This window comes from Salminus brasiliensis, chromosome 11, assembly GCF_030463535.1.
Source record: "Salminus brasiliensis chromosome 11, fSalBra1.hap2, whole genome shotgun sequence".
Lineage (NCBI taxonomy): Eukaryota > Metazoa > Chordata > Actinopteri > Characiformes > Bryconidae > Salminus > Salminus brasiliensis.
In genome coordinates, this window is record NC_132888.1 from 35,874,137 (window position 1) to 35,890,207 (window position 16,071).

At 42.1% G+C, this 16,071-nt stretch overlaps 2 protein-coding genes across 2 annotated transcripts in view; one reads left to right on the top strand and one right to left on the bottom strand.

Annotated features, from left to right (window-relative positions):
* LOC140565122 (NLR family CARD domain-containing protein 3-like) overlaps positions 1 to 16,071 on the bottom strand; it is a 110,680-nt gene that overhangs the window by 62,822 nt on the left and 31,787 nt on the right. The gene's annotated exons all lie outside the window — the stretch shown is intronic.
* Positions 11,609 to 15,789, top strand: LOC140565029 (uncharacterized). The gene is made up of 6 exons (XM_072690777.1): positions 11,609 to 11,670; positions 11,756 to 12,067; positions 12,925 to 13,266; positions 14,171 to 14,278; positions 14,835 to 14,887; positions 15,032 to 15,789. The coding sequence occupies exons 1-6, from the start codon at positions 11,631 to 11,633 to the stop codon at positions 15,470 to 15,472; spliced, it is 1,296 nt and encodes a 431-aa protein (XP_072546878.1). The 5' UTR covers positions 11,609 to 11,630; the 3' UTR covers positions 15,473 to 15,789.

The following is a 16,071-nucleotide window of genomic DNA, read 5'->3' on the forward strand; positions in this document are numbered from 1 at the left end:
TACCTCCGCCTTTGTGCAAGGAGGAACAGGAGGAGCACTGCCAGAGCCCTGCAAAATGACCTCCAGCAGGCCACAAATGTGCATGTGTCTGCACAAACGGTTAGAAACCAACTCCACAGATGGGGGTTGTGCTCACAGCCCAACACCGTGCAGGACACTTGGCATTTGCCAGAGGACACCAGGATTGGCAAATTTGCCACTGGCGCCTTGTGCTCTTCACAGAAAGCAGGTCCACACTGAGCACAGTCTGGGGACACTGTGGAGAGCGATCTGCTGCCTGCAACATCCTACAGCATTGGGCAGTGGGTCAGTAATGGTGTGGGGTGGCATTTCTTTAGAGGGCCACACAGCCCTCCATGTGCTCGCAAGAGGTAGCCTGACTGCCATTAGTTACTGAGATGAGATCCTCAGACCCCTTGTGAGACCATATGCTGGTGCGGTTGGCCCTGGGTTCCTCCTAATGCAGGACAATGCAAGACCTGGCTGGAGTGTGTCAGCAGTTCCTGCAAGATGAAGGCATTGAAGCTATGGACTGGCCCGCCCATTCCCCAGACCTAAATCCGATTGAGCACATCTAGGACATTATGTCTCGCTCCATCCACCAACGTCACGTTGCACCACAGACTGTCCAGGACTTGGCAGATGCTTTAGTCCAGGTCTGGGAGGAGATCCCTCAGGAGACCATCCGCCACCTCATCAGGAGCATGCCCAGACATTGTAGGGAGGTCATACAGGCATGTGGACAAAGCCTCATTTTGACTTGTTTTAAGGACATTACATCAAAGTTGGATCAGCCTGTAGTGTGTTTTTTCACTTTAATTTTGTGTGTGACTCCAAATCCAGGCCTCCATTGGTTAATAAATTTGATTTTCATTGATGATTTTTGTGTGATTTTGTTGTTAGCACATTTAACTTTGTACAGAACAAAGTATTCAATGAGAACATTTCATTTATTCAGATCTAGGATGTGTTATTTGAGTGTTTCCTTTATTTTTTGGAGCAGTGTACATAGATGTATAGTAAGGAAGCAGAACTACTTCACTTCTTTACTTCAGTACTAAAATACTGTATCTGTAGCTACTGGAGTATTCTGTTTTCTCCTACTTCCACTTTTACTTTGTTATTTTTTATGTGCTGCATCATTACATGCTACAATTACAAAAATGGTACGAATCATTTCAAACCCACATCATCACTACCAGAGCGCAAGATGGCACCGTCACCAGGTTTCATGAAGTCGCCTCAACATTGAACCGAACAAGTGATCAAGCCATGAGTGAGCATGCTGCGTTCTTCCTCTCACTCTGCTGTTGCAGTGTGGACACTAACGCTAGAGCTCTGTTAGTTTGTTTCCAGATGGAAGAAAAAACACCAGAAGAAACACCTCCATCTTCACCACCTTCAAATACTTGTATGTGGCTTAATGGCCTGAGATCTTTCAGCTGTAGTTGAGTTTACAGAGAGTGAAGCTCAGGGCCTGAAGCTGTGGCAGGGCTATGTGGCAGGTTAAGTCAGGTCTGTTCAGCTTTCTCTCTTTTTGGCTAATTTGTTTAGAAAGTTGACTGAAGACTCATGTTTATGAACTCTGTCTTCTACAGTCCTGTCCTTCTACTAAAGCCAGAGGTTGTGAGCAGGCAGCATGTAGGGGGCCTGGCCAGCAAAGTATGAAAGCAAAGAACTCCAAGCCCCAGAATCCCCAGCGGTATCAACGCTGACCAGACCCACCTGTGTGGCACAGTATAAATACACCCAGCCAAACACAATTCCCCATTGCACTTTTGTAGAGGGGCGAATGGTAGCAGTGGGTTTATGTTGTGAACAGTAAGAAAAAAGCTGAAGTTAAAAGAAACAGTTCAAGTTGTGAACAGTGAAAAGCTGAAGTTAAAAGAGAAAAGCATTTGAGTTGTTGTCTATTGTTTGACTAAACATCACTCCTGGTTTTTCCTTTGTCTGTTTTCCTGCCGTTTTCTATATTGCCTATGAACAGTGTTTATACTGCTACCTCTCACAGCTGTGGTGGCGCAGTGGAAATACACTGGGCTCCTATTACCAGGGTTGGGAGTTCAATTACCTAGCACACACCTTGTTTCATTTAATAAAAATAAAGCAAAAAGTTTAACTGCACTTGAGTCCAAACCCCACATCATACCGTAATAGAAAGGTGCGACCAACAATGGACTCAGCAGAGTTGGCGCTGATTAAGGAAGCTTTACAACATCAAGGCACGGCCATCGGCTGGCATGAGCAACTGCTATTGGCGATCACAGAGCGGTTGAACCAGCTGGTTACAGGCCAGGCTGGGACCACACAGGCCTGCCCTGAGACTGCCGCACAGCCGGTCCCACTCCCTCCTCCTGAGGTAGCCACGGTTGGACATGAGGCCCACTTGGTTACACCTGAGCGTTACACTGGGGAATCAGACAAATGCAGAGGATTCCTGCTGCAATGCAGTCTCGCATTCGAGCAGCAACCTTCCCGGTTCCCCACAGAGCACTCCAAAGTGGCCTACATGGTGTCACTGGCCTACATGGTGACACGGACCGAGCTCTAGCGTGGGCTAGGTCTTAATGGCAAGATGAAAGACGAGCTGGCCACTCATGACCTACTCTCTACACTCTCCGACCTCTACGACATGTGCATCCGCCTGGACAACCGCATACATCAGAGGGCCAGAGAAAGAGCACGTATGGGAGGGGCCCGATTACCTGACCATCTACCACCCCGACCCGTCTCGGGGGATAGGTCTAAGACAGTCCTTCGTAAGTCGGGAAACGAGAGGGTCTAACCCGGCCTTAGACCATGTGGTATCCCCCATCTCGGGATTTCACCTCCCGGTTACTCTAGCCTGGACCTCCCAACATAAATCGCTGACAGCCTTTGTGGATTCTGGGGCTGTGGGCAATTGTATACAAGCACACTGACAGCTAGTCTCAGCCTTCCCATGGACCCCCTGGAAAACCCACTACCCGTCCATGCCATAGATGGAAGGATTGTGGCATCCATCGCACCCAACCAATAACACTGCGAATTGGGGTGCACACTGAACAGGTGGAATTGTACCTGACTCAGGCACCTCATCTGCAGTTGGTGCTGGGCTACCCCTGGTTGGAACTCCACAACCCACGAATAGATTGGACAACCCGCTCAGTCTATGCTTGGGGGTCACATTGTCAGGGGGCTTGTGTGGGTCACAAGGAAGAACCCCCTCAGAGAGACCCTAAGCCAGAGTCAGTCATTCCTCATCTGGACAGGGGCCTAAACGTGATCACTGTGAAAGACCGCTATCCCCTCCCTCTCAAGTTAAAAGAAAAAACAGTCTAAGTTGTGAACAGTGAAAAGCTGAAGTTAACAGAGAAAAGTATTTGAGTTGTTGTCTTTTGTTTGAGTAAACATCACTTCTGGTTTTTCTTTTGTTTGTTTTCCCGCCGTTTTCTATATTGCTTATGAACAGTGTTTATACTGCCACCTCTTACAGCTGTGGTGGTGCAGTGGAAGTACACTTGAAGTACACTCCCATTACCAGGGTTGGGAGCTCAAGCACAACAGTCACCAATCTCACCAAGCACACACCATAAGAGGGGTAGTTTAATTTTAATCATAATAATAAAGCAAAAAGTTTAACTGTACTTGAGTCCAAACCACACATCACACCGTAACAGAGGAAGTGTGACAGTCCTTAAGTCTGAGCATCTGAAATAATATAAACACTGATATTCAGACTTTTGACTGCTTTTTGTAAGAACTACAGAACACAGTAATGTACTTTTACTTTCAGTACTTAGATAGTACATTTTAAAATAAACTACTAGCAATACTTACGTACCAAAAATGTTATATACTAGTACTTTCCCTTTAGTATGGTCCTTAAAGAAGACTTCTACTTCTACTCAAGTCACTTTTTTAATAGAGCACTTGTACTTTTACTCAGGTCTAGTACTTCATGCATGTCTACATGGGAAAAGGTATATACTAGTGCAAAAATTAAAGCACTGTGAAAAAGTGTGTTCATGATTTTATTTGATATTTTATATATATTACATTTTGAAGTGACATTTCAAAGCCTCGTCTTTGCATCTCATATATAACTATTGTTACTAGTATAATATTGTTATTGCTTTTTACTTCTATTATTTATATTGAGTGTATATAGTGTAATTTATCTACATTTTTGCATCTGAGTGTCTTGCTATCCCTTTTCTGCGGTGACACTGAGAATTTCCCCACTGTGGGACTAATAAAGGATATTGTTGTCTTACTAGTACAATAGGCAGTAGTACTGCTAATTGTATTATAGCAGATAAATCAAATGAACTGATCCATGTGACGGTTAGAGCAGTATAAACTAAAAGAGATTTAGATTACACTTTACATGTTGCCAGCACAGTAGTCTTTTTTTAGTGATGAGTAATTTGTGAATTAATTACAACAGTTGCAAGAAAAGGTAATTGAACATTTTGGAAGGATCAGTCCTAACTAAACTAACAACACACACACAGCTGTTCTGTTAATGTTTTTTTCTGAGCACATTGAGGAAACCTGCACATGTTAACAACAGCTATTTGGCAAAAGGTGATACAGTTAAGAAGATGAGATTGGACATGTAATATATAGACATAAATGTTCTACTTAATAAAGACTGGTTAGTATGAACTATGCCTTCAGTTAAACAACTTTCAATAGATCCCAGAGTGTTACGTGGATGCTGAAAGCTGGAAAGATTGTAAAAGCATTAAATGTATGAAAGTCCAATTTGCAAAGAAAAATGGTACCTTCTGCCTTAACAGCTCTTGACAAGTTCCCCACTTATGTGTAGGCTTTGTGTGTTTAAATGTGCTATATGGGTGGCTTGTTCTGTATGTATCTTCTGAATAGTGTTTGTTCAAATGTATATCCTAATAGTCTAGTCTAAAATAAAAGACCTGGACATACATCTGTCTACGGTTAGACAAATTGTCTACAAATTCAGAAGAAAATTCAGGACTATTGCTGCTTTCCCTATGAGAACTGTTAAAATCATTCAATAAGCACAATGGGGACAGCTAGACTGGTAAAGTAGTAGACCCTCTGTAGGTGAGTGTGCAGTCTCAACTCAATCTTGGATGCAATACATCTGCCATCTTACCGGTGATGTTGTGTCACCTATGGCCTCTCATTACCAGAGCGAAGGTGGGGAGAGTTTCTACCAAACTTGTTATATAACTTGTTGTGCCCAGTTTTGCCCAGATGGTTCAGTCTGATTGTGTGATGTGGGCTTGTTTAAAACTATTTGATCGAACACACGGTTTCCTGGGATACCGTAGTGACCACCTAGTAACACCATAGCAACCACTTAGCAACACCACAGCAACCACCTGGGATACCGTAGCAGCTACTTAGCAACACTATTGAGACCACCATTGCAATAATTTAGCAACATTTACCTACTGCCTGGTGGAGTCCATTTTACTGTGCAACTGTGCAACGATTCTGGACCCTGGTTCTCCTTTCTTCTTATTGTTCCACATAACGTCTGGCAATACAGGCTTGTATACATTTTTTTGATCAGACACTTTTCTGCATAGCAACAAATTTTTGCTCAATTTGTTCCCTTAGGAATGAATGGGGTGCAGATGTTTTGGCAACATTTTCATATCCCAATGATACACATACAGAAGTCACACCCCACTAATTCCAGATTGTGCTTGTATACAGCTTTTTGATTGGGTTTCTGCGTAGCAATGCATAGCAACTGCAAATATAATTGTACCACAGCAAGCACTAAGCATCATCATGTCTGAAATACCTTAGTAATTATATTGTCACACTGTAGCACCCATCAAACGTCTACTTATCAATATCATAGCAACCACTGGGATACCACAGCAATCAATTGGCAACACCTGAGCAGCCATCCTAGACACCATAGTAGCCACCTGGGATACTTAACACCACCACAGCAACCATCTAGCAACCACTTAAAAATAACATAGCAACCCCCTGGTATACCCCAGTGACCACTTGGCAACAAAATCATTTAGAAACCACCATCTTAGGTTTTCAGCCCCCACTGATGCCTTGGTCTGCTGATGCATCAGACATTCCTGCAGTTGATGATTGGATACTCAGGAGCAAACAAGTTTGGGAACATACTCACCAACACATACAACACATACAACACATACAACTGTGCTGGGTCTTATCAGCAAAGGTGATGAGTCAGCATACAGAGAGGAGGTGCAGCAGCTGACGGACTGGTGTACAGTCAACAACCTTCACTGGAATGTAGAGAAGACCAAGGAAATGGTTGTTGACTTCAGGAAAACAAGACACGACCATTCTCCGCTCAACATCAACGGCTCCTCTGTGGAGATCGGTAAGAGTTAAGTTCCTTGGTGTCCACTTAGCGGAGAACCTCACCTGGTCCCTGAACACCAGCTCTACAGCCAAGAAAGCCCAGCAGCGTCTCTATTTCCTCCGGAAGCTGAGGGGACGGAGGGGAGTCTCTCTCCCCTCCGTCATGGACATTTACACTGCCCGCTGCATCCGCAAAGCAACCAGCATTGTGGATGACTCCACCCACCCTTTACACAGACTGTTCTCCCTCCTGCCATCAGGAAGAAGGTACCGCAGCATCCGGTCCAACACGACCAGACTCTGCAATAGCTTCTTCCCCCAAGCCATCAGACTTCTCAACTCAACTCAACTTCTGAACTGATTTTTCTGTTACATGCACTCTCTCTCTCTCTCTCTCTCTCTTCAACCATTTACCCCAGATAAAATGGGAAGCATTTTTGCACAAAGCATTTGCACTAATAACCTTACTACCTCACTGGACTCAATATATTGGTCCTTTCCAAATTCTTAAACATATTAATGAGGTGATGTATAAACTAGATCTCCCTATTCAATGCAAGGCCACTAATTTATTTCATGTGTCTCTTCTGAAACCTGTGACCAGGACCTATGGACGAGGCTATGCCCGACGCCAGGTGGATGGCACACTGGTTTATGCCATTCAGCAGTTGCTGGACTCTATGAGGTGAGGAGGCCAGTTATCTTGTAGACTGGGAGGGCTATGGCCACATCCACATCACCAGAATACTAACCGGTTTCACCTGTGTCTATTGTTTTGGTTTTGTATTTATGTCTGCATGTGTTGTTAGCTCGATGTGAATATTGTCATTGATTATTGTTGCATACCAAGTGTTTACTTACCCTTTGTCTTTCTGTGCGCTCAACCTGTTTTTGATGTCTACCATTTTTTCACTTCTTGTCTAGCATTTTTAGTTTAATGTTTGGATACTGCCTTATTCTGTTTTTGACTTTTTTGTTTCTTTGTTTTTTGATTTTCTCGTCTCTTTTGAATTTTCCCACTCTCCGCAAAGGACTGTCAGGGGTGGTGGCACAGCCTAGCTCCTCTCTCTCTCACTCTTTTTTTAACCTTGACATTTCCTCTTTTGAATACCATGCTGTTACTGTCTCTTCTCCCACTAGACTCCACATCATTGTTCTCTATCGTCCTTCTGGTCCCTTGGGCAATTTCATTGATAAACTGGATGTTCTCTTGAGTGAACTCCCTGTTGATGCCTCACTTATTCTACTTGGCGACTTCAACCTTCCATCAGAGAAACTCCAGTCATCATGCCATCTTCCATTCCATCATCATTTTGCTCTCACATTCAACCAGTCAATTCAACCAACACACAGAGCATGGAACACTCTGGACCTTATCTTTAGCAGACCTGTTCATGCTCTAGATGTGGCTGTTACTTCTCTGGACTCCGATCACCACTTTCTCTCTTTCTCACTCCCCCTCTCTACTCCTTCAACCACTAATTCCACAAGTTATTCCACTCTTTACTGCAATCTTCGCTCTGTCTCCCCCTCAGCTCATGCCTCAACTGTCCAGACCATTCTTCCACATCTTCAAACACTCTCCTCTCATTTATCTCCACCTCTGTCGACCTTCTCTGCCCTTCTCATCTAGGTCAGCAAATTCATCTCCACCTTCCCTGTGGCTGACAGATGTTCTCTGCAACAACCATAAAGAGCTAAGCTGACTGAAAGAAAGTGGAGGAAGCCACAAGATAACTCTGACCTCCACTCCTATCAGTCTCTTCTCTCCAGGTCTAGAATGGAAGTTGCTGCTGCAAAAGCATCATTCTACAGGGGGAAACTGGAAACATCTGACTCACGCAAGCTTTTCACCATTTTCTCCTCCCTTCTCAACCCTCCTACTCCCCCACCACCCACTACCCTGTCTGCAGAAGATTTTGTCTTCTTCTTTGAAGAAAAGGTTGACAAGATCCGCCAATCCTCCTTGCCTTTTGCCCCTTTAGACCCGGCCCTCCTCCTCCCTCTTCTCTGTCCTGCCTTTCTCCACTTTCCACAGATGACCTCCTACACCTTCTCACCTCTAATAATCCTACCACCTGTCCGCAAGACCCTGTTCCATCAACACTATACCAAACAATTGATCCAAACCTCCTTCCTTTCATTTGTTTTATCATAAACAAATCACATACCACCAACCTTCAAGTCTGCCAGTGTTGTCCCTATCCTAAAGAAGCTTGGACATCGGCAACTACAGACCCATTTCTCTTTTCTCTTTCCTCTGAAAGATTCTTGAATGTTCCGTCTACAATCAACTGTCTCTTTTTCACTCTGAACAATCTACAGGACCCTAACCAGTCTGGTTTCAAAGCAGCACACTCTACTGAAACTACCTGTCTATCCTTGTCGACCTTGGAATTTCCGGCTCTGCATGACAATGGTTTGCATCATACTTGCAGGGACGCTTATACCAGGTAACATGGCAGGGGCATACTTCCGGTCCTTGTAGTCTCTCCACTGGCATTCCACAGGGCTCGGTTCTTGGTCCTCTTCTTTTCTCACTCTACACTGGCTCTCTTGGTAAAGTGATATCCTCTCATGGATTCTCTTACCACTGTCACGCTGATGACACGCAACTCATCCTTTCTTTCCCACCGTCTGACACATAGGTTTCTGCCCTGTCTCTTCTTGGATGGCGGTGCCCACCACCTTAAACTCAACCCCAGCAAGACAGAGCTACTGTACATACCAGGAACTGCTGAACTTCAAAACGTTCTTGCCATCTCCTTTGAGAACTCACTGGTCACTGCATCTACAGAGGCTAGAAGCCTTGGTGTAGTCATGGATGATCAGTTATTGTTCTCAAACCATGTTGCAAACGTAACTGGGTCATGCAGATTTCTCCTGTACAACATCCAGAGAATTCGACCCTTCCTCTTTAGAGAGGCCGCCCAGGTGTTCGTTCAGTCTCTCGTCACTTCAAGGCTTGACTACAGCAATTCCATTCTGGCTGGTCTCCCTTTGCGCACCATCAGGCCCCTGCAACTTATCCAGAATGCAGCGGCACGGGTCGTCTTCAACGTTTCTAAATTCCCCTGGGTCCCGCTGTCTTCAAACGCAGACTGAAGACTCACCTCTTCCAAAAGTACTTGGGAGCGAATGGTAGAGTACTATGGTCTCCATATTGACTTGTGTTTAGTTGTGTCTAAACTTTGAGGTATATTTGAATTTTGGTCTATTCAAACTGAGGTTATTCTTGAATAAATAGCAAAGCATTTTCGTATGTCTCCTAAATGCCCTAAATGTAAATGTAAACAACAGCAACAGATTTCATTCTGGTGACAGTTCCATGTTAATTCATATCATTAGTTTATTTGAAGTATCTGTACTCTTTCTTGTTCCACTGTGCACATTTCACTTGTTCCACTGTACACATTTCACATATTCATTTTCTTGCAGAGATGTGTTTAGGTCCATATGTGTGAATAAAAAGGAAGTGTCATAAGTTTGTGGTAAAGACACCTCTGAAGACTCAGCAGAGATGGGTGGAAACAGAGTTAGGGTAAAAGTTTCAGGAGCTCTGCTGACATTTAACATTTTTGTCACTGCATGTTCTGCAAAAAATTTGGACAACAAGCCCATGGGTTACGAAAATAGAGTCTATTTTTAATTATAAAAAAATTGCCAGTGAAAGAGACAACTGTTTTACTTTCCCTTTTCAACCAAATCTTAACATTGTTGAGATTCTGGTCTCCAACAGAAACATGTTTTAAACAACACACGCTGCTCACCAGCAAAACCAGCATCATATTAGATAGTGCTGTTTTTTTTAACAGGGAAAGATGTGCATACATGGTTCAGTAGTAATGTTTATAATAGTTAAATTTAAGTGTATTTAAGGTACAGTTAAAGGTATATTTCAAATACATACAACAATAATACCTACATGGAAACTAGTAGTATACTTAAAAGTACAAAAGTGACATCTAAGTAGTAAACTATAATATGGAGTTCTTCCCAAATTTTGCATTTTTTTATTTGTTTTTAAAATAGAAGAAAACACCAGATAAACTAAACCAACTAAAAACACAGAATGCATTCCGTTTATTGTCTATAACACCATGTAAGCCAGCAAAATATTGCAGAAAAATATAAATAATAAGAAGAAAGCAGAAGAAACACATATTTATTGGGCCACAATATAAAAGCATAAATATATAAAATACTACTAGAACCATTGTGTTTGGACACAGTGTGGCTTGCTTTACCTTCTGGTGGGCAGGTTCTAGGCCAAACTTTAGGTTGGTAGTTCTGTTCTTTCATTTTTGGAGCAACAACAGCAACAGATTTAATCCTGGTTATGGTTCGATGATGGTTCGATGTTAATTCCACTTCTTTTTATTTTATTATATTATACTTTAGCATTTATTTGAAGTGTCTGCACACTCACTTGTTCCACTCTACACATTTCATATCTTAATTTTCTCACAGAGACGTGTTTATCCTTATATGTGTTAATAAAAAGGAAGTGTCATTACTTTGTGGTAAAGACACCACTGAAGATGTAGCAGCGACATCATTCAGAGACAGAGTTGGGGTAAAAGTTTCAGGAGCTCTGCTGACATTTAACATAGGGTAGCAGTATTACCATAGGTCAGTGTGGAACCCTTCAGGTCTTCTGAGCCCTCAGAGGACACTATAACATGCCAAACAGATTCAGACACTCACAGAGGTAAAAGGTAAAAGAGGCTTTACTAGTGTGTCCATAATCCAAGTTCATAGTCACAATACAGGCCAGGATCAATTCCAGAATATAAACTAAACTGTATAACTACAAAAACTACTACTAGTTAGTACATGTAGATTAATAGATTTTTGCATATTTGTCATATTGTAATGTTTTTAATTTAGGAGAAAACACAAAAAGAAGCTTTTAAATGATTATTCTATTTATTGTAGATAACGTCATGTTAGCCAGCAAAATATGGCAGAAAAATAGTAATAATACCAAGAAAACAGAAGTAAGAGAACAATATAAATTGGACAACAATATAGAACCATAAATATATATAGGCTTTACCTTACTCTTATTTTTTCCACTTTACACATTTCACATCTTAATTATCTTGCAGTGACGTCTTTAGTTCTATATATGTCACAAAAAGGAAGTGTCATAACTTTGTGGTAAAGACGCAGCTGAAGTTGCAGCACAAACATTGTCAGGCGGACACAGAGTTGGGGTAGAAGTTCAGGAGCTCTGCTGACTGTCTGTAGTGGAGTTGAGCTGGTATGGATGTGAGAGTCTGAATAAGCTCAAAATGAAGCTCCTCCTCATCTTCACCCTCTGCCTGATTTCAGGTAAGAAAATACACTTCTACACTGATCTTCAGCATCGGTGGTGTCAAATCAAGGCTTTGTTTAATGGACATTTCTCCTTATTTAGGAGGTGGTAAAGCTTATCGGAATGTGACAGGATATTCAGGAGGAAGTGTCCTCGTTAAGTGCAAATATCAGCCAAAGCTACAATCCAACCCAAAGTACTTCTGTAGAGTTTCACGGTCAGGCTGTACTGAGCTGATCAAGACAGAAGATAAAGATAAGTGGAGTAATACAGGAAGATTCTCAGTGTTTGATAACAGCAGTGGTGCAGAGTTCTGGGTGTTGATGACAGAGCTCACTGTAGATGATTCTGGAAGGTACCAGTGTGGAGTTGAAAAAGGCAGCAACACGACAGTGAATCTGGAGATAAAGGAAGGTGAGTATCATTAAATGTCCTTTACCATTCGCATCAGCTACAGCTACAAGTCCCCTTAAAAGTACAGATAGAAGTCGGCATCATGCCCATATTAGAAACTCCAGGTCTATCATGGTTTTTGAATGTGATATTCGTTTTTGCAAGATCATGACTTTGTTATTAGATGTTCCTCTGGTTCTCCCCGTCATCACAGCATCCTCTGGATAATTTCATTTGTATGTGTGTGACATATCTAGCTTATTGCTTAAAAGTCTGAATATGACTTTGTCTTGCAGTAATTTCTGAGTCAACCCGTTGTGTAACTCTGCGCATGTACTTGTAATTTCTTGGAAAATATGGTCATGCTTTTGAATATGGGGTGTGGCCTCGAGAAAACAGGCCACATCCCATATGCGAAGACACGCAAGGATGGCCAAGAAGTCAAAATCAAATGTACAAATTATTAGTTACATTACAAACTGAGTAAACAGCTATCTGAAGACGCTTTCCTACTTTCTTACAGTCTTCTCCTCATTTGTAGGTGTTTAGTACTAGGCAGCTGCTTAGAGGGGATTTGCCTCGCCTGGCTTTCCTTAATTTTCTTATTGAACAAGCTAATTAAGGTCTGACACCTTGGTCAAATTTATCTGGGGGCTGAAATCTCTTGGGGTGTCTTAACATTTGCAGGGTGCTCTTGGTCCACTCTATTTCTACAAAACAAAAATAACACATAAATCTAAACATTTGTTTGAGGCTTTGACTGGGGTGCCCAAACTTTTACATGCCACTGTATGCACAAGGCTACTGGCCATTCCCATTCTAAATGTTTTCATCTAATTGGTTATATTTTGTTTCACCTGAATGTTAATGATTCACAGATCCACTGTATGAGAAGAGCATCAGTGTGATTGGTCGGATAGGAGAAGATGTGAACATCAGCTGCAAGTACCCACAATCCCACAGGACTGAGTTCAAGTTTCTCTGCAAGAGAGAGAATTCTGATCGTTGTAACTCTAAAGCATATGTTAAACAGAGTGGAAAGTGGATAGACAAGGGGAAATTCTCTGTGTGTGATGGTGAAGAACAGTTGACCTTTACTGTGACCTTTAACAATCTGACTGTGGAAGACTTTGGTGAATACTGGTGTGCGGCTGAGTCCGACTGGAAATCTGATAATGGATACAAAGTTTATTTCCAACAGATCAATCTAACAGTTTCTGGTGAGTACATACCCCGTTACATTGGACTGTTAGTCTGTTCTTCAGAGATCTAAATTAGCAAAAGTAGCTATCTGAGCATAGCCCAACAATGCAATGTGACCACAAGGTAAAATAAAAGACTGCCCCCTGGGCTGGACTGAAATTTAAATACAGACTTTTGTCCACTTCTACATTCCAACAAATGGAATGTTTGCTAAATAGCAAGCTAATGAATTATGTATCAGCTGAATCTTAGATGGTTCCCTAACCCAAATAGTGCTCAATATGCCCAGTGGGTAATTATGTTGTAATGGCTGAACTCTTTTGATGTGTGGACATATTAGGTATGGTTTGGATGCAGGGGTCATTATTTTAAAGCCTACAAAGTGTACTATGTGGGTAGCATGAAGCTATTTAAGATTCAGTCTTAGGAGTGACAACCCAGCTTCAGACCAGCTTCTTCTGGTAGCTAGTTTTATATGGTCTAAGGTGGTCTTTGATGGTCAAGGTGGTTAAAAAGCTGGTCATCAAAAAAACATACCCTATACTGGTGAGAAAGTTGGTTAAGCTGATTACCCAGCTTAGCCATTAACCAGCAGATCATTTTAATTGTCACAAACTACTAGGTATGATCAGTTAAGCTGGTCATACTGATGGACCATCATGGTCAGTTTATACTTACAGTCTCAGGAATGGTAAGTAGTAGCTTTCAGAGGAAAACTTGAGCTAAGTAAGCAAAGATCTTGACGGCTCTGAATTCTGGACTTATCTCTTAATTCTAGTTGGTCTTTGCCCTGATATTAAACAAAACATGTAGTTTCATTCAGGCATTGTCAGCAAGATCAGATACCTCTGATTGGATTATTGATCATCTTATAATATGAGTATTGTGTTACTATTTGTTATTGTATTTCTCCACCTCCAGCATTATCAGCTCCAATCACTGTTGTGTGTGTGATTCTGCTGCTTCTGCTGCTCCTGATTGGACTCTTATTCTTCATACTCACTCGTAGGAAGAGAAACAAGATGCATGGTAACACACACACACACACACTCACACACACTACAGTTTTCAGCTGGATTTATTATGACCAAAATCAATGTGATAGAATATAGCATGGGCGAGACACTGATCACAATCTAAAAATCACTCAATAAAATGCACTCTGCCCACTGGACTAACAGTGAGGGACAGATGTTACCCCCTGCTGGCTCCAAATGAACATGCAAGAAAGTAAAGTTGTTAATATGCCCTTGTTAGCTTCACCTTGAGAGTGTCACAACTAATGACACATCTTTCCAAGCTGCCATTGGTTGGCTCAACTTGACAATTCTGTTAAGCTAATAGCTAACAGACACCCCCACTTGCTAATATTGTGCTAAGTAATTGGGATGGGACTCCTGGCCATAGAAAGCTGTGGCATCACCAGGGATTGAACCAGTGATGATAAAACCAATGCTTAGATGTCTGTGGCACTTGAGACCCAAGTCATCATTATTTTCAGTGTTCAACATCACTAACCTATAGAAAATCAATGTTACTGAGTTTGTGTTTGATAGAGTTCATTCCAAGTTTTCTTTCTTCTCAGCTCCAACTTTGTCCCCAAACCAATCCACCCAAGTCTCCTCAAACAGCCACAGGGTGAGTCATGACTGCATTTCAAAGATCAGCTCACTCCAACACTGAAATGCATACAGTAATACAGTTTATAGCTGTAACAACCAATTATGACCAGTTTAACAGCTGACAGCGTCTGATTTATAAACATGACCTCTGTGCTCTCAGGGTCCTCCCGCTGCCAGTGACTATGAGGAGATTAAAGACACTAGACTTATTTCTACCTCAGACTCTGGAGCTTCAACAGTCTACTCCACTGTCCGTCCACCCACAGATCCCTCACATCCTTCCCACACTACCTATGGCAATGTCCAGTTACCCACAAGACCCAGCGACTTTTCACACCCTCTTTACGCTGCTGTTCAAAATCCATCAATCTCTTCTGATCAGAACATCTACTCCACAGCTCAGTTACCCAAAGTTCTCTCTGACTCCTCAGCAGTTGACACCCAGCACTCTGGAGAGTCTGCTGAAGGTCCAATGTACGCAATGCTAAACTTTAGCAAGGATGCAGCCAGCCGTAATGATCCTGTGAAAGTAAGACTCATCAAGAAGGCGGAGGAGTCATGTGAATATGCTACTGTCAGTCAGGTGGTTGGAAAATGTTAGACCAGCATGTTGTACTGTCCTCATTTCCACCAGAACAATGGAAGTTTTGTTATTGGTTCAGATGTATATTGATTTCACTTTTAAGTGTTACGTTCATGTGACCTGATCTGAGTAGAGTTCTACTAGTCTTACTGACTGCTTTAATGATGTTGACCAACATGAATGTAAACAATACATGTACATTTTTTCATTTCTTTAAGCTTTGCACCCCTCCTCTCTTGTGTTGACGTTAGCAAAATGTGACTTGAGGGCACTAGTTCACAGTAGACTAGTGTGATGTAAAGGCTTTGTTTACAAATAAACACCTTAAAATACAATTTAACTTTGTTGTCATTATACCAGCACAGGGTTGTACAGTGCAACCAAACACTGGTAAGCTACGTCCCCAGTGCAGTGATAGGTTAGCATGTGGTACAATAATGCAAGGACAATAGTTAAGACACAAGGCAGGGCATGTAGACAACAAGTACAAAGACAATAAATAAAAATATGTGCATATAAAAATGTCTGCATGAATGCTGGGTGATTACACACTGCTATATATATTAAGTTATTATACTAACTACAACTGGATGTTGATACTAGACAAACCCACTCCA

Coding starts and splice junctions, on each gene's coding strand:
- LOC140565029 (XM_072690777.1), top strand. CDS start 11,631: ATGAAGCTCCTCCTCATCTTCACCCTCTGCCTGATTTCAG. Junction 12,068..12,924: donor GAATCTGGAGATAAAGGAAG/GTGAGTATCATT, acceptor AATGATTCACAG/ATCCACTGTATGAGAAGAGC. Junction 14,279..14,834: donor GAAGAGAAACAAGATGCATG/GTAACACACACA, acceptor CTTTCTTCTCAG/CTCCAACTTTGTCCCCAAAC.